The following is a 25,202-nucleotide window of genomic DNA, read 5'->3' as shown; positions in this document are numbered from 1 at the left end:
TCAATTTTCTTTTTTTGTGGTTTGTGGTTTATGGGTTTTTTTTCTTAGACACTGTATTGTAGCCATTATATAGGTTGAGAAAAAAACAAGCTGGAAGAGAGTGGGGAAACAGTTCTGAGTTTAAAGTTGCAAATTTATGAGAAAAAATCTTTAAAAAACTTGGAAAAATGTTTGTTCTTTTTCTTTTAACCTGCAACGGCCTTAATACACGTCTGGAGCTTCAAGAGGCAAAGGAAAGAGAACTGAGAACAATATTTTGACCTGAGATGCATTTTCCTTGGTGCTGCATTTCTAGAATTTGAAAGTAATTCAGTTATTACAGTAAGCATAAAGGAGAAAACCTGAACCACTATGAGCAAATGCACGCGTTACAAAATGTGGGCTATTTGCTGTGTTAAATAAAGTTCACTTTCTAGTTAGTCAGCGTTTTCAGTTCTTCCTGTATCAGCATTAAAGCTACAGAAAAGAAGCTCAGAGAAGAAACACTACGACAACAGATACAACAACCTGAGGTACCGAGGTAATAATCCTCTCCTCTGCTGCGCAACACTATCTGCTTACACCATTATCAGTAGCTCCTCACTGGCTATTCAATATTATTGACCTGCGTGGACACACTTAGTGCATTTGCGCTCGCTCTGTTGGACAATTAGACCCAGGAGTAAATAAGACGTACAACTGTACACAGACACACACAGATCAGCGACGTCATGGTGATGGCCGCCATCACCTGCTCTGCATTCATTAGATTATGTTTCACAGCAGTCGGTCATGCATGATGTCCTCCATCACACCCACACACACACATTCCCTTACACAAGCACACTGCTGTAATCTCACCATCAGTTTCTTTCTATGCGGTGTGTCTCTGTTCCTCTGTGTGTGTGTGCTGTGCAGATGCTACTGCATATGTGTGTCCTCTCTTATATGTGTGTATGAGCAGTCCCAGCGCAATTCCTCAGTTTAGTGGAGCATTACGGCTGATCAATAGCTCTGGTGCAGTGGGAGATGTCGGGGGGTGGCACTGCATATTCATACTATTACGGCTGAACTGAGAAATGAGGCACTATAGGGAAAGTGTGTGTATGTGTATGTGTACATATGTGTGTGTGTGTGTGTGTGTGTGTGTGTGTGTGTGTGTGTGTGTGTGAGACTTAAAGATAGAGAGAGAGAGAGAGAGAGAGAGAGAGAGACTATGACAGGCCCTGTCACCTAGTAGACCACACCGTTACTCGCTAAACTGCACCCAGGAAAGGTCTCTCTATCTCCCTCTCTCCCTCTCTCTCTCTCTGGGCTTCCTGTCTTCATCGGAGCTGTCACTGGACTTCACCATCCTTGTCCGCTCCCTCCTTTGGCGACGCGCCCGGCCCATCCTGTTCTCCCTTTACTCCTGCTTTCCCCTGTCTGAATGTCTCCTGTCACTGCTGGAAGTCTCCTTATCTCTGTGTTTCCTGACTTTGCTTGTAGCTCATTGTTACTTTTCTCCTGAGTGTCTCCTCCTCTGTGAGTTTGTACTCTCATCAGATTTTACTGCGCACTGCTGGTTATTCCAAAAAAAAAAAAAAAAAAGGTCAATAAACACATATTTTGTTTATTTTCCACACGGATCGACTGCCAATATCACTGACCAGTTCTTAACTCCGAGTGTCAAACACTTACTGAATTCTGCAATAGAGCAAATCTTCTGCATGACTTGTTATCTAACTTTTCTCCTGACACTTTCTCCCTTCTTCTTTTTTTAGCATCAGCTGTCAGTTTATCTTTAAAAATGAGATCTGGTACTTTAACAGAGAAACTTTCTTCCTGTGAACCATCTCTTTCACTCTGCTCCCATAAACATCCTGCGCATGCAAACCCTCAATTTACCTCTAGGTCTTAAATCTGGCATCAGACTTCTACCAAATTGTCTTTTCCTCCCTCAGTTGATTTTCTTTTATGTTTTTTTTCTGTCCTTCTTCCTGCTCTTATTTTATTGTCTGATCGTAATATTTAAAGGCCCAATCCCGTTTCTACCCACAGCTGTATACACCCCTCAGTTTAGTGTCTTCACATCAGAGGCAGGGGTATCCTAATTCTCTTTTGGATGAAGGTGTAGGAGAGGGTGGGGTAGCATAGCGCTTCAGGACCATGCTACAGAAAAAGGGGCATGGCAAATGACAAATTTCCCAGATACAGCAGATAAACCATTAAGTACTCAAAGGGTCACTTAAAGCAGAAGTAAGTGATATATTTGTGTTAATATAAGTCTTAAATAGTTATATCTTCCGACAGCAATCACTTACATAGAGTGTTTGGTCTGAAACACGGGTCTGTCAGTCCCTCTGCTCTGCTCTGAGTCGAGGAGAAAACATTTATCGTATCCTACAGTTTTTATCCAATGAGGAGAGAGAACGGCATGCAGGGCTGTGTGTGCAGCCAAGGGACGCCGTGAATGTGGCGACGTAGGGACGAGGACTGTTATGGTGCGTTCAATGAAACTCGTATTTTTCCGACCGTGAAGTGGTACCAGTTCGATCTGGTACGAGTTCACCGGTCGGAAGTTACGAGTGGCCGTTATAGTGACTTTCACCGGTAAAACAGGTCGGAAAAACACGAGTGGGTTGCCTGGAACGCTACAAAGTCGTAAGTTGTGACTTGAAGCTGTAATTTACGATTTCAAAAGCCTGCCTGGAACGCAGCATTAGCGAAAACGACCGGACCACTTACTTCTGCTTTAACTGAGCTAACAGTATGTTACTGTAATACTGACAAAGGTTTAATGGGTGTCTACTGCCATTATGCTTCTAATTCTGGGCCAATGGGTAGCCTATACTTGCCATTAATAAGGATTTTAAAATGGTGTCCATTTAAGCACTGTCTAACATCATGATGATGCAGATGATGACATATGACTGTTTAGTAGTGGCGTCACATTTCATAAGGGAATATTTCTACCAAGCAAAAACGGTTATGAATGAGAGATGGGATCGGTCCCTCCTCTCCCGATGAGCCGATGAAAAAAGCATCTTCGATCTATCAGCTGTTAGTCACAGAAAACACAACTTCATTTCCAAGAGCAGCGATCAATTTGCAAAAGTCGTCCAGAACAGCATGAGCTCACTGTGAGTGAGTTCAGCACTCCTACTTAAAAAAAGAAAAAAAAAAAATCTTCTTTCATTCCAACACATACAGCCTGCCGCCCGTGGACTCCAACACCCACGTTGCATTGCACAACAATGCAAGATGGGGTGTGAAAGCTAACAGCAACAGTCAGGCGATCAAACTGCTGCTGCTGTGTGAGCAATGGGTTGTGACAAAAGATTCCAATACTGTCCCAACGTGTTTACGTCAGAGCGCGACACCCCCACGCCACCCACAAGTGTAAGTGTAAGAGTGTGTGTGTGTGTGTGTGTAGGCCATTCAGGCTACATGCAAATGTGAGAGGAGAAGCTGTGGTGTTAAACTCAAAGGGACACAGCCCTCCGAAAAAAAAGTACATTAGTCACTATGTTCACGCACACACATACATACACACAAAATGCCGTTCTGACTGTTCAGCCTTACGCTTCACACACACACACACACACACACCACACCTCAAATGTCGATTTGTGCAACAACACTTTGGACGCACATGTGACACAATCTAACATCACTGATACTTATTGATGTCATTGGAAGAGCTGAACAAAAGCAGGTATGGACTGAAACTGAAACTGTCTCTTTCCTTTGTCCCCCTGCTGCTCTGAACTCTGGTTAATGTATTCCTCACAGTTCTCCTCTCTCTATCCTCACGGCTCCTGCGTCTCTCTTCATGTAGATCATCTTCCCTCTGCTATCTAAACTATTTCCATGGAAGAAAAAAAAATCTTCATCTCATCAAGTCATTTTTGTACAAAATTGAGCCTTTAAAGTCTTGTTTTCTTTAACAATGGTGAGTGTTCTGAGATAATTTCAACTTTCCGACACAAATCGGCTCGTTATACAAAAACTGTGTTGGTGGTGAAATCGTGTGTCCTGGTTTTGTCTCCTTTCCAGAGACTGATGCTCATTTCTATTCGATTCATAAACCAAGTTGAATTATATTGGAAAATGGATTTCTGTAAGAGAATTCAGCTTTCAGGTTTAGTTAAAAGTTGAATTAAAAAGATGAACTATTGCAGTGGTCTCTCTCTCTGTTGCTGCCTATTTTCTCATTCCAGGAACCCGGTCACAGGTTTGTGTTACTTTAGCAAAAACTCATCATAGTAGAAAAAGTCAAATCAGCTTCCTACTTTAGCATCTGCTTTGGAAACACTCCTATTCTTTGAGCTTTTATTTGCTTCTTCTGTTCTCCTTTTCTTCCACACTCTATTTCTTGTTCTTTTTATTTCCTCTGAATCCCAGAGAGAATAAAATGAACAACATCTATCTACGGATTCCACCGTCTGCTTTTTAATTTCCTACCTTCACAGCTGCTGTGTCCCTCCTCGTAGCCGGCGCTGCAGCTGCACTTCCCAATGGGCACCAGCCATTCCCCTTCAGCGCTGCAATGCATCCTGGGAGGGCTGTCTGTGTCAACCTCGGAGTTGTTGACGCAGGCGCCGCGAACCTCCACCAGCGTGGCGAAGGCCGCCTCGGCCACCGTGTCGGGGAACACCGCCAGGTTCTGGACAGTGGCGAGGCAGCGCTTGTAGTACACGCGCACGGCCACCAGGGCCACGCAGGCGCCCACGTCTTGGAACGCCAGGTGGAAGCCCTTGCGGTTGAGGTGGCCGATCTCGCGCACCTCGGTGTTCAGCTTCATCTTCCTCTCGCCCAGGTCGCCCTGCGTGAAGCTCTCGTCGGCAGCGATGGTGTCGATCTTGGTGTAGCGGTCCTCCCGGGTCACGCCCCCGAGGTCCCGGTCCGTCTCCACGTAGAGGAGGTTGAAGGTCTCCTTGCAGGTGCCCGCTACGCCCGGGATGCTGTTGCAGTCGCGCAGCGTGAACTGGAGCTCCACGAAGATGCGCTGGCCGCCTCGACGCGCCACCCAGCCGGTCTGCAGCCAGTTGTTCTGCTGCGTGGGCTCCATCACGTTGCACACCTGGTACGTCCGGATGGGCTTGTACTTCTCATCGACACCGCTTATCTCCTCCCACTGGAGAAAAGAAGAGGCAGGACAAAGGAATGACAAGTAGATATTGAGGTGTAGCAAAGAGGGTGACAGAAAAGAAACAAAAGAGAAGAAGGTCACAGTAAAGGAGATAGGGAGGAGTGAATAGGAAAAACAGAGGGTGTGAAGTAAAACAAAGTGAATGGAGGTCGGTGACATGATGAAAAACAAAGTCAGAGAAAGAAAACGGTCATCGGTCGACATCATCCATCGAGTGCATGTGTGGGTGTCTGAAAAATCAATGCCATTCAGCTTCTTTATTAACATGCCAGAGAAAATAACAAACTGCATGTTCTCAGTCGTCACATCAGCCTTGAGTGACTGTGGCTCACGTCTTATTTTCTATTTCTTTGTTTTCTTTTTCTTTTTGATCGTCACACCTGTGAAGGCTCAAACAGTGATGGTGATGGAAGTCAGTGTTAACATGAACATGGATCAACCTGCTGTTGGGTATTTACAGTTAAATGTTAGTAATTACAGAAAGGTGGAGAGACAGATTTATTGGTATTGATTTGTTGATTTTATTGATTGATATCAGCATGGAATAAAAGGACCGTCGGCTCTTGTATTGATTTGTATCGGTCATAAATGTTGGTACATCTGTTAACAAGACTTGTTAAAAGTGACCTCCATGTGGATGAAACAATGAGATTAGGGACTGTACAAAAATTTCTAGGAGGTGAAAGAACAGAAGAGGGAGGAGGGTTGAGTAGTTTTCTTTTTGCTGAAGGGAAAGTATCTTGACATTTTTTGGGAACATACAGGGTTGGGGGTCTTTTTCCCTCCATAATGTTTTATTATGTATATCTATCTTCATCTATATATTTTCCTTATAAGACAGTCATTCTTTTATTAAGGGTGTGTGTCACTATAGAACTAAAAGTGAGATCAACAAATGTGAATTTATCTCTCTCTCTCTGTTTCTCTCTGTCTCACACACACACACACACACACACACACACACATACAGGCAGCAAATCAGATGGTGAAGATGAATTATTCGTGATGCTAATATGATAAACTGTTTGGCTGCCAAGGTGAGTGAATCAAGGAGGATGCAGTGTGTTCTCAATGCTATTTTTGTTACATGCATCATGTGTGTGTGTGTGTGTGTGTGTGTGTGTGGGTGGGTGGAGAAAGGCCAACCTCCAGGTGGGAAGTGGGTGACAAACTGCTATGCCAGTGGCAGCTTCTTTAAAAATGGCTCCTCTATTTGTCTTACAGTCATAACTTAGCACCAAGGTTTTTACAAGCCAGATCAATCGATACAGAAAGGGGGGGGGGGGGGGGGGGGGTATTTATCTGTGGCAGCATATCACTGTGGCTGCGTTGGACATTGAAGTATCCTAGGCCGGATTAGCACCATCGATTGCTGATGATGATGAGCTTTGGACTGGGAAGAGAAGTGAAATCGTGGTGTGAGGAAAAAAACGGGGCAACATGAGTTCAAATAAATAAATGTACATTTATAATAAATGAACAGAGAGAGGCGGAGTTGTGGAGAGAAGTGTTATGGAGTCTTGGAAGTGAACAAATACGTGTAGAGACAAACATGCCGACAATGGAAAAGTGCCACTTACGCCATTGGGGGGGTATGACGTCCAGCCCAGTTCAGCCTGAGTCTCTTTAGAGTTCAGCAGCACCACTGCAGGAAACAGAAGACAAGAGCAAGGTTATAGGTCAATTACGCTATTATTTTTTCTTGTCAGTATAGAGCAGTTTGTCAACAGTGCACCTCGTCTGCATGACAACAAAACAGGAGAGACACAAAGTCCTGAAGAAAGTGGTCTGAAATTTACAATACGAACACCCTTAGTGCAACATGACGTGTTGTGTTTGGAATAATGACAGGAAGCCATTAGCACCGAGGCAGGCTTGTCAGGAGGGTGAATGTATGCTTTGATAAGTGCATTAATACCATCTGTTGAGGACTTAAGCTGGACAAAGAGCTTTCAATCATCCCCTGGCTCCACCACGGGAACTAAAAACAAAAAAACAAAAAACACGCCAGAGACGGCAAACAAAACAAGACGGGAGGGCTTTCACAACACGCCAAGAGAGGGAGTGCACTCTCACTTGCAGCAGAGAAACCACGATGGGTAGAAGTTAGAGTTTGACTCTGTGTGTGTGTGTGTGTGGCTCCTTTTCAGCACCATGGACAGGGAACAGGAGGAGGAGGGGGCTGTTTTTCAGGACCATGGACAGCGGCACCAAAACTACAGCAGTGTTCAGTGGATCATTGCTTACAGGACTCACACTGAGCTCAAGTGTGACCTTCAGGTTTTTAATGTGCATAACAATTAGTTCAAGAAACAACAGAGTAAGAAACACAAAAATATATCTAAAAGGTCACCAAAAAAACAAGCAAAAACAACAATTAGGACAAAAAAGAAAATACATATTTTATGTTTTTATAATTAATGTTCATTTCAACCTTCTTCTGTCCATGCAACGTGACTTTCATGGTTAATTAATCAGAGGGATACACCCTGGTCAGGTCGCCAGCAACACACAGAAGACCTTGGGATCAAACCTTGTTGACAGTGCTAATCACTGAACCATTATGCCCATCCTTAATTAATCATCTACAGTAATGTAACCAACCGTATAGTAGATAGTTGTAGATACTTAGTGCTTAATGCTGTCTTTTATATGACTGTGAAAACATCTTTGGGTTTTTGGATGGTTGGTTGATCATCATCAGATATAAAATGGTCTTTTATTGCTGATACATTGTAGTATTAGTACTTTGACTGAACACTGTAAAGTGATAATAGTGACAGTTATTGTTTTTCAGAGCCAGAACCGACAACACTTTGCGCACTTTTCAAATCCAAGTTGAAAAAGTAAAAAAACCAACGAGCCACAGTTCAGCGGTCAGGACGTCTTTGATCAGTCACAGCAAGAGCAGCCGTCGTTTGATACTCAGTAGTATTCAGCAGGCGTAGAAGAAAGCCATCATCAGCACATTTATCTTCATCTATAATGTGATATCAACATCTGTAGTGACATATGGCGTGCCGCATTATAGCCTCTCTTTTTTTTAAAGGATTTCGCTGATATTAAAGTTACCCATGCTTTAAGCTTGTCTGCTTAAAAAGACCCCACTCCCAAACACACACACACACACACACACACTCATGCTCACACAGAGTTACATGCAGTTTTTCACCTACAGCCTTGAGGCAGTATGAGGTCTGACAACCAGACAGACATTTTTTTCCCAGCACTTTGAAGAACACTACTTTTTTCATCCTTGAAAAGTGCTACTTTCACTCCTGTCCTTCAATGTGCTACTGTACACGGCTTTAACTTCTGCCTTTCCGCTTCGACTTTCATCCACATGAGGGGAGGTTTAAAGGCCGTTGAAAAAAACTCAGCCCAACACAATGTGGAGTAGCCAACAGAGCTGTTGAGAAGTAACCATCTCACCTCATCTGAGGCAATCTTGGCCCCTTGGAAAAGTCTGACTTTGATCTCTTACTCCGCTGCTAACATGACATCAACAACTGGGTACATGGACATGCTGGTGAGCGAGGAGGAGAAGCCTACACAGTCTGACTCATGCTGTAGGCCTGGTAAGACACGATGACTCCAGACCTGCAAAATCTTACTGACTCACTCACCGGCAGCAGGAAGATGTGCTGATGCACCAAAAAGCTAAGGAAGATTTTTTCTTTGATGTTGTACTTGCACAAAGTAGCAAATGTCAAAATAAACCCGTCCATACGGCGGCTGAAGTTTTCAAACAATCCTGCGTATGGCTTGCGGTAAAATACCGGGGAGAAATACTTTCTAAAGATGTGTTCTTTTACTTTTTTTTTTATCCTATTCATTTTTTTTCATCTGCTCAGGGGAAGAATATTAATACAGGGTTACATAAACACTGTTTGAGATTCACTCTTCAGTATCAACACAGTTTGGATAGCCAAAACCCTCAGAGAACAATGACTATGAATAGCTTTCTCTTTCTTTTTTGGGGGGGTTCGCTTGAAAAGGCGACACCAGCGCCTCGTTTAGAGGAGCAGGAGAAGCCTTGCTGGACCATGAGAGATCCTTTACTAAACACTTAACTTCATTGTTTTTGGGTTAACACCGCCGATTGCCCAAAGCATGGTTCTGTGGTTGGCTGATAACATAGAGGCATTTGGAGAAGATTAGAGCGGGAGAGGGCAAAGGGGTGTCGGAGAGACACAAGAGGAAGGCTGAGGCGGGAGGCGAAGAGAGATGATGAGAAAATAATCGGCGGAGGAGGGTGAGGAGAATAAAAAGAGAGAGAGAGAGCCAACATGAAAGAGAAGAAGACAAAAAAAAGGTTGAGTTGGCAAGAGAGACAGATAGAAAGAAAGGGAATAGAGAAAGGAGCAGATGATGTGCAAACAAATGAATACACCGGGTAATACACAGAGGGATCAGTGTGCCTTAGTGAGCAGTCAGTCAGTCAGTCAGTGAGTCAGACAGTCAGAGGACAAAGTTGGCACTATGATCACACCCTGAATACATAAGCCCTGTAATCACAGCCTAGTTAGACAGACTAATGGGCCTTTAGGGGCAAGAGGACGGGAGGGAGCGATAAGACTGAGAGACAGAGGAGAAAGACAAAAACCAAAGTTTAGAGTGTGAGCCAAAAGCAGGGGGGAATGAAGGGTCACCAAAAAGTTAAAGAAAGAACACGCAACAAAGAAACAAAAGCTCCGTCTAATAGGCATGACACATTAGCCACTAAACAGCAATTTCAAAAGGTTGTTTCATAAAAAATTGCCCATCATTAAGGGGACAATGTGGATCTCTGAGGCAGTTTTGCTTTTTCTGTCCATCCGTCCTCGGCCTCATTCAGGGCGACTTTAATCACTGATAGAAAAAAAACAGGTTACGTATAAAGAGTAACAAGCCTTTTCTACTCCAGCCATATAACGTGGAGAGTGTAAATAAGGACTTCACGGAAGACAGAAGAAAAAAAAAGTGAGATTCTGTAGTTGCTTGCTAAATTTAAAAAAAAGAACAGACATGTTACAGGGAAGGGAAGCATCAAAGAGCTTTAGAAACCTTTCCAGAAAGTTGTTAGTAACTTGATCATAGACAAACCAAACCCAGAACCGACTCTAACAGCAAAGCCTGCCTGGTTAGACACAAACCACTTACACTCCAGAAAACTCTCAGGCTGTAGTAGTTGTAGGAAGCACTCGACTGGATGGGGATACAAGCAGGAGATGGTGACACGACAGCAATCGTGAAAGGCAATTTCCCATGCACTCTGGAGTTAGAAAACATCCTCCGTGTTGTTCTCTTAGAAATGAGATCTTTATGAAGGTTTCCCGGCTGCAGGAGGAGGGCCATGCGGGAAAGAGCAGACGCTCTTGACTTGAAATTGCAGATTTTAATATCGCGTGCTGCTGCCACGGCGTGGGGACACACGCATGAAGACGGTGGGGATGTGTAGGAGATGGAAGTTTTAAGGGATTTTGATTTGCTTTCTTCTTTGTTTTGCAGTGAGAGGCTTCATTAAAAGTGCATCTTAAGTGTAAGCCATTCTCTCTAGCTCACCCCCCCCCCCCCCCCCCCACCATCTCTCCTCACCCACTCTTTCATCTTTCTCTGCTTTGTGTGATGTATTAATTGAGTTGTTCAGCCTTGCCGACAACACAAGGGTGAGATTTGGTGACGGATACAAAGTGAGTGCTGAGGAAGGAAACAGCTGTGGGAGAGATGTACTCATACGACACTCAGGTCAGGTATTCAAATGAAGGAGACGGGGGGGGGGGGGGGGGTTATTGATGCACAAATAGCACTCAGGAAGAGGCAAACACTAAAAAATTGGGCCCTTGTCAAATTTATATGCAGCTGTTGTGCTCCCAGTTTGTACTTTATAAAGGCAGATGGCGACGTGAAGACAGCTCTGCCACAAAGGCGTTTTTAAACGGCTTCCAAGGTTAAGGGTTCTCCTCCGTTCTGTTGGCTGAATAGTTAAACACAAAACTTAATTCAGAGAGTGAGAGCACATTTCTAAGCCCAGACACTTTGTATCACAGCTATGAAAATTTGCCTCTTTGATGATCAGCATTCAGAGGCCTGAAGGACTTTCCTCTTGTCTTGGATTTACCAATGAAGAAATGGAATCAGACTTTTTTTCTCTCTGACTTCAGAGTGGACTTGGTTTTGAACTCGAGGACCTGAGCTGATCTCCCCTCAGAGACTGGAAAGTGCCCCCATGACTGTCAGCTGTGATTGCCTCCGGGGAATGGATGGACGGACGTTCAGAGAGATGAATGTAGGAGGGAAACGTGGGTGGGCATGAGAGCTGCTGAACAACATCAGGAACAATGTAGCATCTAGTCCTGTAGCAACACACACTGGTATAGAAGTGATCAAGCAGCCACGCAGAGGGGGGGTATCAACTCTATGCTACTCAAGAGGGAGTGTATTTGGATACACACCTTGCGTACCTTAACATCCAGGGGACTAAATGAGGAATTTCATATAAAACCGTTCCTTTGACTTTTTAAAGTGTTTTTTGTATACACTGTATCTATATGTCCTTTTATAAATGCTTTTGAATATCACTGATATGTTTCAGCGCAAATGAGCTGTATCATGTTCCCAGTGAATTAGATATTATTAGAGGCGCCTCTGGTAGTACAGTATGACGGCGCTTTAGCCTGAGTCCAACCTATAGGTGACACAAATGTAAAGTTATTTCTCTTATGTATCTTTGTATATGTATTTTTTGTTAAACCTGTGCACTAATTCTGTATGTGAACAATGGACAGTTTCGTATGGAGATGGACATACCACATCCGCTACATACTACTGTATGTATATATTTTCTCATATGTATATGTTGAATGTGACTCTCTATGTGTAGTTCAACGCATCGTTTCCCTGTATTGTATGAATTTTTCCACAGCTGCATCGCTTTACTCTAATTACAGGGAGAGATATTTAAAGATGGCGCCTCCATCAATAACCATTGTAAAGTCTGGAGAAGAGCCCCGGCTCGAAACGTTACACACTGTTTAATAAATATTTTAAATGGGAGCTCAGTGGTGTGCAGATCTTTGTTAGTTTTTTGCTTATAGTTTTTTTTTTAGATCCAGCACCCTACTATACGTTTTGTTTATTTTTTATTTTTTTTGGGGGGGGGGTGTGCATGTCACCCACCTATTTTTTACATATTCGGGCATGAGAGCTTAACAAGAAAACTGAGAGCAGTTTTAAACAATAAAGAAAAAAAACATGTATGTGATTGGATAAACCATGAAGAATCTTGAGGGGCGGTGCGTGGCGCCATTGTTGTTTGAGCGGCCGCCCCATGTCACACCTACAGTCCTCGCCGCAGGCGTCCCCGGTTTGAATCCCGCGTCGGGCAGACCTTTCCTGCGTGTCATTCCCCCTCTCTCTGCCTCCCCATTTCCTGTCTATCTCTACTGTCATCACTATCAAATAAAGGCAAAAAGCCGAAAAAATATACTTTAAAAAAAAAAAAAAAAAAAAAGAAGAATCTACAGGTTTGTAAGTGGCCCGAGAGATTTTCCCGTGGGTACTGTCGTTTGCTGATCCCGGAGGAGGTAAACTGGTTCTTCATGCCCTCCTGAAAAGGAAATACAGAAGCACCCTTGAGGCTGATTTGGATTTACAGTCTTGCTCGAGGACCCTACAGTACCGCAGGGTGGGAACATGAGACTTTGGGGGGTGGGTGGGTGGGGGCCTGAATCACAACACTTCATATGAAGAATGATCTTCCTGTTTGCTCCGCCACCCTGCTGCTCAAAGACGTGGGAGGGAAGATAATATATAGTTCAAAAAATAAAAATGCAATACAGTAATACTGCTGCAGGGCAGATAAAAAGAGGATAAATGGATGGGGATATGAAGTGTCACATAAAAACACAAACAGGCACATAAAAGATAAATGCTGTGTGTAAACGGACACACACACAAATCAGGAACACACACACACACACACACGTCCAAGACAAATGGTGTCAGTGAAGTCTTTGTCCCTGACACGCACACACACAAACACACACACACATACAGCCAGTGGGACCATAATAGCGGCCTCTAACAACAGAGCACATTAACTTCAAACGGGGCCCTCTTTTTAACAGTCATTAAACTTTCACCTGGGTAATGTGACATACTGTAAAGAGACTGGGCTCCATTCACTAAAGGACACCACGCAATTACCTACATGATGCATGACAATGGGATGAGTGGTTAAATGCTTTCAGTGGTACAAAGCACCTGTCTCAACATACAATGGGATCTATAACACGAGCAAACTACAACCGCGGCTAATGAGGATTCTTTTATAGTGGATTGTTAATATCTCTTTGTAAATAAAAATGTTAGTTCCTACTAAGAAACAGGTTCTCACAGCTGATGATAATGTATTTGAATTATTTGTTTTCAAAATATTCAAAGATATTGAATTTACAATTACATACAAATAGAGAAAAGAGCAAATTCTGACACTTGGTGAACTGGAAAGACGAGCAGAGTGAGAACGGAGGCTGTCCAGCACTGAGCGATCAGCGATGCTTGACTTTGAACACTCTAAAGTGAATATATGTATATGTTACAGTTGTCTTATCCATCCAGTTTAGCAGCTTTCAATGTCTAAACAACAGTGGAATAATGCATCTGCAAGAATTACAAACTAAGACCAGCCACAACATGACTGACATAATGTTTTCTTTGATGAATGGCTTTAACAATCATTTGATGATTAAACCAGGCAGCAGTTGCTTCATGTCAATCAGCTAATTGATGAATGATAATATGGTGATAATCAGGGTCAGATCAGACTGTGAAAAATCAAAAAAATCTGACATTTGTAGAGCTGAAGACCAAGCGCTGATTACTTTAGATTAAAAGGGTGAATTGATTTGGACTCAAGCTCAAGCTGTTTTTGAGATGAGTCTTCACTTTGGCACACACTTGATTATTAAAGCGTCACCTTGAGGTCAATGACTGGCATTTAAAGTGCTTGAGTATTTGCAACGCACCTGCCAATGTTTGGCATCTCAAGGTTCCTACACAGTTTTTGATGCACAGACTCTGTTAGCAAAGGACAAAAGCTATTTAGAAAATATCATTAATTACATATTTGTCGCAGGAGTTTGAGTTTGCAAATTGGCAGCATATGGCGTTAGTAGGGATACAGCTTTTAAAACTAAAACTACTTTAAAACTTTTAAACTAAAAGAGCTCTCAACATATGGGCAGAAAACGGGAAGATGAACAACCCTTGGTGCCAGACTGGATTTGAATGGGTGACCTTGTTGTTTCAGGGCGTGCGTTAAGACCACTACAACTGTTAGTGACAGCAGGTGACACTACACATTAACTGAGAACTGCAAAGTACTGCAGTGAAGTCAATGAGAGCGAATAACTTAATGATCTGTAACACTTAACCACGATGAAATATGGTCCCTCCCCCAGGTACTGAACCCTGGACCGTGTGTTTCATAGTCAGCACTCTTAAGCCCTGCTATATCAGCTCTCCTTTTGTTTTCACAGCCCCTAAGTTTAATATGGCAAGAGTCTTAGAGGTGTAAAACTGATGTTATAGGGTTGTAATTCCTCTTTATTTGTTACAAACTGAACATTTTCTATGTCCAACGTGCAGCAATGTTCAAGACTCGCCCGAAATCGGCAGTAGAGAATGTTTTAAAATAACGATAAAACACAAATAAGCTTCAATGTAGCTATCAACGACCTTTATGAATTCAACTGTGTGCGCAAGGTACAACTATGTCCCCAGCACATCACCTCTTTCTTATCACTCTCAACCTTTCTGACCTCATCTCTTTCATCTGCTCTTCCCACAATTCTCTGTTTCCCTCCCCATTTCCCCTTTTCTCTACCTCAGTGCCAGTCCTGAATCTGAATGACCACCTGTGAAGACAAATCGCTTCCGGCAGGGGGAATAAAGTGAGTGAGTGTGTGTGTGTGTGTGTGTGTGTGTGTGTGTGTGTGTGTGTGTGTGTGTGTGTGTGTGTGTGCATGCATGTTTTTTGTGTGCTTCAGGGAATGAAAGAAAAGAGTCATTGATTGAGTCAGAGAGCCGGTGAAATGAAAAGCAGAGAGCGGTTTAAGGGGGAAAAAATGGTAGAAATGGGAGGAAAAGCAACAAATGGAGGCAAATAGTGAGGAGTGACTGTAAAAAAAAAAAAAATTGAGTTGAGTGAGGCACCTAAGGAAGAAAAAGAGAGGCCATTAAGGTTATACTGTACCTGCTGCTACTGCATAAATACACACCTGTAAGGCTTTTTTATTACAACATGTTCCCAGGCCACGAGGCAGATAGATTATCCTCCTCCTCTGTATTTCCCAGAGAAAAGTTATGGGGATGATAGAGAAGGAGAAACATGCTGAGAAGACAGAGCTAAAGACATCGAAAGGGAGAGAAATATAGAGACCAGAGGCCAGAGGGACTTATTTTCATTTGCAGGGTCTTGTAAAAGGTTGTAATTGGTTGTCTGGATTGATATAGTGAGGGCGGTGAGAGCGCTGTCAGGTCTTATTGTTACGACAGAGTGGCTGCTAGGTACAGGCCGGAGAACAGTGCTTCACTGGCAACTCTGCTGAAAGTCAAACTTTCTCCAGAGGAGAACGGGGCGACATTCACAGCAAAGACTCCCGCTTATAAAAAAAATAAAGAGCTGGAACGATGCAGTGCATTAATGTCAGATTTGACTCTAACGTAAGTGCATTTCTCAATGAATGTATCAGGTTACATTTAGGACATATAAAAATCCTAAGTAGATTTCTTTCTTCCGTGACTGTGGGCTGAGGTTCAGGCGAGCCACTTCAACCTTGGCTTTTTAGCAAAGGGATGAGTTATTCAAAGGAACGAATGGACCGTGCAAGAGGAACTATTTAAGGGACGGACAAGAGTGGTAAGCGAAGGGACAAACGTAGAAACCACTTCAGGAACAGTCACAGCACTAAAAGCAAAGTGCTAGAAATAAAACGCGGGAATATTGCATGACAGAAATCAGCCAGGCAAACATGGCAGTGACAGAGACTCGGGGAGATATGGAGGACAAGAAAAGGATGGAGAAGAGTGAAAGGATGGATGAGAGAGAGAGGAGGATGACTCAGCTCAGCTCTTTGTTTTTTTGGGTTCAAGAAGAGCCTCATTTTTAAGAGATATTGTTTTGATATACTGTTGTACTGCGCCTCTGTGACTCACCACAGCACAGTCAATAGATACATACACACCACCTCCTCCTCCTCCTGCTGCTGACAGTTTAACGTTTGACAACAGGAAGTTTAAACACTCACTCTCAGCCCAAGCCCAAATAAGCAATTCAAATTCTTCCCATTTCTTCAAATTAAAAGCATCTTAGTGACATAAAAACATGTTTTTATTCAAGGCCAATTGAAAGAAACCTTGAGTTGAACTTAACTTAGTAAACATCACGCATCACTATTGTTTTTTTCCCCCGTTCCTAAAAAAAACACCCATTCCATGTTTTAATTCTTATAAGATGCAGCCATCACCCCTGTGTTTTTACTGAATAACAAGACTGGCTTTGATTTCTCGCTTTACGTAACCTAACATGTATATGTCATGGTATGCATCGCCCTGTTTAAATGGAAGAGAGCACACTGTGGAGTAATGTTGAAGCAATCAGCAGTAAAGTAAGTGTGCATATGTGTAGAGCTCAGTGGGGCGGCTTTTAATCTGCTTGCATAACATAGAAGCTCCACGGCTCTCACTGCATCCAGTTCCTACAGACATGACTATAGGGATGGAAATAGATTTAGAAATGATCCATATAGACTAAACTCTCGTATGCACATGTATGTACAGAATGAAGACACAGGTGTTGGATAATTCTGCACGACAAGTTAGAATATTGCTTCATTACAGTCACTGTGAAATTAAAAAATATGAAATAAATCACCCTTGCTCTCCTGTTAATCTCAGCGGTTATGAAGAAAACTGAGTGAAAATGTCACTGAAGGCAGATACAGTGCAGGCAGCACTGCAAACTTTCCCCTCCACAATTTTCCGTGGCATGACAAACACACACACACGTACGAGCGCGCACAAACACGTAATTAAATTCCCTTGTTGCGGTGGCAAGCTCGAGCGTTAACCTTTTTGACTATTTCAAATGTCATAAAAACACAGAGCGTAAAGCAGAAGAGGGAAAAAAAAGCTGTACACGGGGCCTGTTCACGTCTGTGCACACAAACACACTTGCATTGTCTGTGTGTATTTCCGCAGAGTGTACCTGCATCAGCATATGACATGCATGACGGGGCTGAAAACTTACAATGGCAGCATTTATTGGATATATGTATGAGTGTGTTTGTGCCTGTAGTTAGTCTGTGTGCTTCCATTCCCACACATACGCAATCTCTCACACACACACTGAGGCCTTGGATTTAATTCTGGGAATGCCTTACATGCAAGCCTTTCAGATGGCTGCTAAATAATGTAAGTGTGTATCTTTGCACTGTGCCACTACCTCCTCCATCTCCTGCCTTAGTCTCTCCTCGGTCCAGCCAGCAGACTGCATTATTTAAGCCAACACTCATACAGGCCACTATCTTGAACAGAGCTGGCTGCCGGAGCCTCATAGTTTGATGTCGGCGCAACAGAAAAGAGCGAAAGAAAATACGGGCAGACGGGTGGGTTGGAGAGGGAGAGAGGGGCTGTGATGCGCGCCAGCCGCCAAGTCAAAGAAAAGTTCACTTTTTCTTATCTTCCCTTGTCGTGTTCATCCTGTACAACACTCCTGTTCTCCTCTCCTCTCCACAGTCTCTACATCTTCCTTTCTTCTCCCAGTTCCCACCCGCTTCTTGGCTCACCTGCCTTCACCATTTTTTTCACTCCTTCTGCCCGCCTCTTTTTTTTCCCCACTTAGCCTCCCTCTGTTCCTTCCTCTCTCTTATTCATAAGTGAGAGAGAGAGAGAGAGAGAGAGAGAGAGAGAGAGAGAGAGAGAGAGAGAGAGAGAGAGAGAGTGGTGAGGACAAGGGAGGGCAGAGGTGTTACATAAGTGCAGAGGAGCTCCAAGGTTTTTTTTTTGCTGACTTTGTTTTCCCTCTGGTTCAATTTGAGAACCACTTTAGATTAAATTAGGTCGTCTTCTTCTACATTCACCTCTCCTCGTCTCTCTCACCCCGCCACCCGCCCCCCGGCCCTCCACACCATCCTCTCCCTGCTTTCGCTCAATTCCAACCTCTATTTTATTTCACTCACTGACAGCTGGAAGAATGAGAAGTACCTGCTGAGCTGCAGACTGAGGGTTGAGGTAGCGTGGGTGGGTGGGTGGGTGGGTGGGCTGGGGGGGTCAACATGCATTCGCAACAATAAACAAAGTGAACAGACATAGTGAGAATCCATACAATCTCATTTCTTATATTACTTTCCTCCCAGGTTCTTTTTCTCTTATATACATACATACATATACTGCAGTCACCCCAGGGTTCGAAGTGTCTGAACAACTTCAGGAATAAATAAACACACACACACACACACACACACACACACACACACACACACAAACACACACACTTCCAGAGCCCATTACAGTATTCAGTGTCTCCCTCCTATCTTCCCAAAGTGCACTGTGAAGCAAACATCCTGCTGTGCGGAGGTAAACAAAACACACCATCCAGACTGTGAAAAGCAGACACATCAACCACATTGTTTCACAGACAATTAGGCTTCAAAAACACAACAACCAAAAAAAAAAGAGAGAGAGACAGAGAGAGAGAGTGAGAGAGAGAGACGGCTTTATAGATAGATGAATGCCTTGAAAACAGATATTGTATAACCATGGGCGAACCAGCGGTTTCCACCCAAACGGTTTCAGCAGAGGTGGTGTTTAAGGTCAGGCTCAACTCGGGAATTATGAAAAGTATTACTGCAGCCATATCAACAAGTCTAGGGTGAATAAAAAAAATAAATGAATAAGAGTGGAAAGGAAGATGAGCTTTGGCCTTTACATGATGAATTATTTCAGACAAGATGGTGCAGAAAACCATGATACTGTATGTAGTATGGATTATAGAGGAAGATATAGTTCAGCTGTCATGTAGACAGGACAGGCCAGCAGACAGTAATTATTAGTTAGTCTTTACACAAGTGCTTCTCAGTAACAGAAGGAGGTTTGAGCTGATCTTGTTGCTTCATTGTGATTGTATATGTTTACATACTGTATATCTTTTCTGGTCTGTGTTGTACTTTTTTTTTCACCGTGAAGGACGTGTGCAAACAGAAAGCAATTATGCACGTATGTTTGCTTCCATCAGAGTGTTGAATAATGATACTAATCATATTTTTATCCACTTCCAGCTTGTGTCATCTGTCTATCCCCATGTGACCGGCGGCGCTCGTGTCCTGGTTGTAACTGACCATATGTACAATCTATCTCTCCAATCACCCAGCCGTGCTCCTCTCAAGAAGGCCTCCTTGAGTGTGATTGCTATTTGTGCCTCCACTCACCCACTATTCACCCTGCAGCACTTAGCTCTATGACTGACAGTGTCCCCAAAGGAGTAAAAATAAACCATAGGTTCATATTTGCACGTGTCTATACACAGAGTGCACACCTTGCTCTCAAACTCACATCGTGCCTCCCCACCCAAGCTCCCCTCTGCATCTATGGGCAGTAATGCAAAAGAGATTTGGCTCTACATGGGCAGACCGCCGGGCTGCTTTCCATCCTCTAATAGTCTCACATCAAGTCATTTCAAATAACCTCTATCTTACGACCATGACAGCCGTATAATGTTTTGAAAAAGCAGCAGTTAAACTGGGTTAATACATATGCATTAGCCATCTGCTGAGTATGTCACTGAGAGTGGATTATTTCACATTCAAGAATGAGATGATATCCTCATCTTTAAGCCCACTTAACTTAATGCTTAAGCCTATTTTTAGAATGCGTGCTCCACGCCACGCCACATTTCTGAACACATTAAAAACAAATCCACAAATTATCCAAATATATCCCTCCTCCAATTCTCTGAGAGTAAATCTGAGCAATAATGACTTCTTCTGAAATCGAATACAATACTTAATAATAACAGGAAGATGTAATGTTTGAAGACTCAGTTTACATAATAGTTTTTGCCTAAGACTGTGCACTGTGTTCTGTGACTTTATTTATTTCTCTTGACATGTTCATCACAACAAACATTTAACTCACCTCCATTTTATTGGGTTGGAAAAAAGCAACCCATACCTGACCCATATAACTATATTTTATATATAACAACAAATAGAATCAAAGCTAACTGTGGCTACATAACCCTCTCAGATAAGGGAGAATAATATGTTGTTGTTTTTTGGATGAACTAATCCTTTAAGCTTAAAAACAGTGCTTGTCCATCTCTTTTGAAATCACACAGCACTATGAATGTCATCACGTCATTGGGTTCATTGGCTTTGTGTAGAGCTTTCCACCTGTGGACCACCAAGGTTTACTAAAGAAGCTATTTGCCAAAGATAGTTCTTGTTGAAGGTAGAGAAGGCTTCAGTGCTGTTGGAAGTATCAAGACGTGTCAGGGCTAGCTGGTTAGAATGCTAACTTCAGCACAAAAAAGACAAGATGGAGACAAGTCAACTAAATAGACTGATATGGATGCTACTATTGGCCATGCAGCAATATTACACTTTATAAGTGTCCGCTTTACCTTCTTTGTTTGATTCATTTGACAAAATAGAGTGCACAGCACCAGCTTTCTCATCTTCTTCCGTCTTGTCATGCTGTTGCCCTCAGACACACCCCCTGCCCTCTTGTCTTGTCACCACCTCACTTCTCCCGTCATCAATTCATCTTGACTCTGACTTCCTATCATCCAAGTCATGTCAGCATCACATCCGTGGACCCGTTGAGCCTTTACCAGCTCCCCGCAGGCCCAGCACCCATTATCCCCGGCATCGATCTCTGCTGCATCGATGAACGATAGCAGCAACAGACCCAAAAGAGGTAGAGGGAGAGAAAGAAGGATGGATGGACTGAAAGTAGGGAGGGGTGCTGGAGACAAACGGATTGAGCAAGGCGGAGAGATGGGGGAAAGAAGGAAAAATACAAGAGATGAAAAAGAGCGGAGGGAGAGGATGAGGTAAGGAGGAAGGGGGGGCGGCTTTGTGGGACCATTTGTCAATAGCGAGCAGTGCGACCTTGGGGATCGATGGGTCCGACAGCCAATCAGTCAATAGGCTGCATAACTAGCTCTGCTAGGCAGGGACAGAGAAGAAGAAAAGACGCCTTCGTCATAGCAGTCAATAGGCCAGAAAAATGGACCACCTGTCCACTGTGACACTAGCCCAGTACAAATGGCACAGAAACAATGGGAGAGGATGGAAGGGTAATGGGAATGGAAAGGATCAAACGGACAGATGAGGGATGATATAGCACGAGATGAATAGAAACAAAGATAAGGATTCAATGTTGAGTTTGTAGCCATTCATCTGGAGACTGTCCTTACAAGAAGAACGACAGGATCAGTTGTTTCAGTGAGTGAAAGGTTAGACGACGACACATTCAAAGAGTTCACAAGAGAAGACGTACGACCAGGGGATCTTCAAAGACAAAAAAACAACACACTGGTCTGTATCATCAGTTCTGGGCCAACACAGGGCACAAAAGGTGTACAGGCCAGGGACGACTTTGGACCGTTACCTTGAAGAACCAAACCTTAATTTAATAGCAACGTCAGGTCAGAGACAGATGATATTCTAGTTTTCATCAGGTCCAGCAGATCAGAAAGAGCTTTTCCTGTGTCTCACTACACAGGGCAATTAATTTTTTTTTCTTCATATAATTAAGGATTTGTTGTTTATTAATATATCATGAATTCTAGTAGGCGTCATGGAAACAAGAAAGCCTCAGCGAGCTGTGCTGCCATCCACGTGTTGATCCTGACGACAGAAGATTAATAAGGACTGAAGCGCTAACAAGACCAGAAACACAAAGAAAACCGAATGACTTTTCCTGTTAAACTGTGTGTGAGTATGTGTGTGTGTGTGTGTGTGAGGAGAGTTTGCATTGTTAGGGTTGGTTTTTATGCTTTAAAGAGGTTCCAAAGTTTCCGCAGTTGAGTTCTGTAGTGCCATTGAGCTCATCGCAGACATCCCCCTTTAATGATCTGGTTGTGCAGCTGGTGATATTAGATTCATATCAGATGGGAGCTCATCAGCAGAATCGAGCAGGCTGCTCCACCAGAGACCTGCTGCTCTCACTCCGACACAAAGACACAAAAGGAAAATGTACGACGGGCCTGAACCGAGCAGAGAAAGGAAGCAGCGCAATCTGCGGGGACGGTGGAGCTCGTCGGCCCGGCAAGGCAAGTGATCCATTCATGATAAGCACACAAACACACATCAGCGAGCGCTCCTTGGGAAATCTTGGTTATTAATTAGCAAGCCAAGGTGATAAATAAATAATGCGCAGAGCGGCGGTAAAGCTGCGATTGGTTTGAATGCCAGATTGTGCCAAACCGCAGCAGCAGCAGCAGCAGCAGTGGGTCAGTAATTAATGAAATCAAAGAGCTGCTCTAATGAGAGACAAAGAGCACTTCCCTCACTGATGACTCCCCCCACGGGTAAACAAGAACCCAACAGGACTGAATGCAAAAACAGGCAAGTGCTCACTGATAGCCTGCTCTTAAATATGTCTACGTGTAATCACACACACAAACACAAATTAACAAAATCTTCCCAGTCAGTCCTGTGAGAGGCCACCACCAGCTTATGCTCCTCATTTGTACCAATGGCTGTTAAGCACCGCAACCCAATCTTCCTCACCCTCCTCCTCCTCCTCTTTCTCATCCTCCCACCAGCCATTATCCCATTTCATTTCTCCACTGCCAATTGTTTATTTGCTTATCACCGGCCAGATAATAGAACAGAATTAATCTGCTAATTCCTCTTTTTTGTGTGTGTGTGTGTGTGCAGACCAATGCCAGTGTTCATGTGAATGGACGGAGAGGCAGGACTGGTTCTACAGCGTGGGGCTGGCTGGCTAGGCTGACTGGAGGATTTAATTATCAGGGCTAATTACTTGTTTTCCTCTAACTGTTAACCACAGGGCTGCTGCTGCCGCTGCTACTACACTTCCCTGGGTGCTAATGCCTGAGGCATCTGCTGGTTTCACTGAAAGGATGGGGTGGTGAGTGCACCACAGGAGCCAAAGATGTCTTTTCTGCACTGTTATCAGTTTGTTTGTCTGTCAAAGGCAGGGTGTGGGAGAGAGAGCAAGGTTGGTGCACGACGACAACAAAACAGCATCATTTGGACTTCTATAAATGTGTGGTGGAGGTCTTGTTATTCCTTATGTATCACATTCGCCCTTCTCTTTCAAAATACCTCTCAAATAAAGAAACACTCAGTAAGTCGGTAAGACTGACATTAAAAGCGAACACGTGATGTCATTTGGTCTATTGATTGGCTGCCAAACTTCAGGGTGGGTCCTAACAAAGTTTACTGTTCATTAATTCTGCAACACGTACTTTAACAACAAGTTATTTCTCCAGTGCTGCCTGAGCTGTGGCAGTTTCGACGTGACTGATGGATTCTAATAAACTCACTGATGGATTTCCTCCATAAGAAAATATGAAACTATTCATATATCGCTCCTGATGGAGGCAAGATGGCTGATGAGCTGCTTCAACAAGTCTCTGCAAGAAACTGTGGCTTCAGATGACAGCTGTGTGTGTGTGTGCCTATGAGTATGTGTGTGCGTGTTTTCCCTGGGTGCGTATATTGGTACACATGTTCATTTACACATGCGTGGATATGTGTGGTAATCAAGCCAATACCGCAGCCTCAGGACAGACATGTAGTGAGCAAGAGAGGCAACATGTCGAGTGATAAAATCCGCAGATGGGGCCTTGGGTAATTATAGTTCATCAACATGACAACTTGGCTCTCACTTATCAGGCCATTAATACACACACACACACACACACACACACACACACACACACACACAAACACACTTGCAATATTACCTCAGAAACACCATTTCTGTAATTAGCCCTGACTAATAAAGGGCAGAGACACTGGCCTGTTAAATACATGCAAGCAGCTCTGACTTAAAACTACAGGGGTAGATCTACAGTGTGAATGGACATTAATAAGACAAGTATTAAAAAATCTATTAGTCCACTGAGGAAGACTTTAGCAAAAGTAAAATGTGTCAACTCTTCTCTTCTTTCTGCACATTTATTACTAATATCATGATGTGATGCAGAAACGTCTGAGCACTTTTTTGATCACATAATTTAACTTTGGTGCTAAAACATGAATGGTTGAAGTAACTTGATCAGCAGCACAGAAAAAGCCGATGCATTAAAGCAGGAGTAAGCGGAATGTTTGTGTTAATATAAGTCTTAAATAGTTATATCTTCTGACGGCAATCACCTACATAGAGTGTTTGGTCCGAAACACGGGTCTGTCAGTCACTCTGCGCTGCTGTAAGCCGAGGAGAAAACTTCTTGTATACTTCCTTGTATCCTACAACCTTTATCCAATGAGGAGAGAGAACGGCATGAAGGGCTGTGTGTGCAGCCAAAGGATGTGCGTGAATGTGGTGACGTAGGGACGAGGACCAATAGATCCATGACGAGGGCGGGGACTGCTAACCCCATCGCCTGACAAGAAGTTAGCCAAAACGACCGGATCGCTTACTTCTGCTTTAACAGTGAGCTTAGGCAAACAGTACTCTCAGGGCTTTCTGCACCACTACAATTTAATCACCTGCACTTTTCCGCACCATAAAAACACGGCACACAGACGCACGGCTGATCGTCCATGTACCAACAACCTACTGCCCTGCGGTTGCCTCCCTGCACCCGAGGGGTTAAAGGGGAAAGGTCACCTGTCTTGACCTCTAAAGCCCTCTTGACACCTTGTATCGAACAATCACAATGCCCCGCTCGGAGCTCAAAGGTCACCTCCCCCGAGGGTCTCGGCCTATCGAGTGAGGGGCCGCATTGACATGGTGGAGAGGGGCAGTAACCAATCAGAACACCCAGCGCGATTTGTAGGTGGGGGGTTTATCAAATATATGTACAACTCATTTGGCAAACAAAATAAAGCCTCGAGGCGTTTTG

The 25,202-nt window shown here is 43.5% G+C and overlaps 1 protein-coding gene across 2 annotated transcripts in view; it reads right to left on the bottom strand.

Annotated features, from left to right (window-relative positions):
- epha10 (EPH receptor A10) overlaps nt 1–25,202 on the bottom strand; it is a 145,896-nt gene that overhangs the window by 102,688 nt on the left and 18,006 nt on the right. For both annotated transcript variants that reach the window (XM_085791200.1, XM_085791201.1), the window contains exons 2-3: nt 6,694–6,758; nt 4,426–5,098 (exon numbers count right to left, since the gene is read on the bottom strand). In XM_085791200.1, the coding sequence (XP_085647326.1) occupies nt 4,426–5,098; nt 6,694–6,758 (738 nt within the window). The remainder of the gene's footprint in view (nt 1–4,425; nt 5,099–6,693; nt 6,759–25,202) is intronic.

This window comes from Trachurus japonicus, chromosome 11, assembly GCF_045865225.1.
Source record: "Trachurus japonicus isolate A0001 chromosome 11, Traja_1.0".
NCBI classification, from domain to species: Eukaryota; Metazoa; Chordata; class Actinopteri; order Carangiformes; family Carangidae; genus Trachurus; species Trachurus japonicus.
Note: the sequence above shows the minus strand (reverse complement) of the source record. Positions and strands in the feature narration are given on the sequence as shown.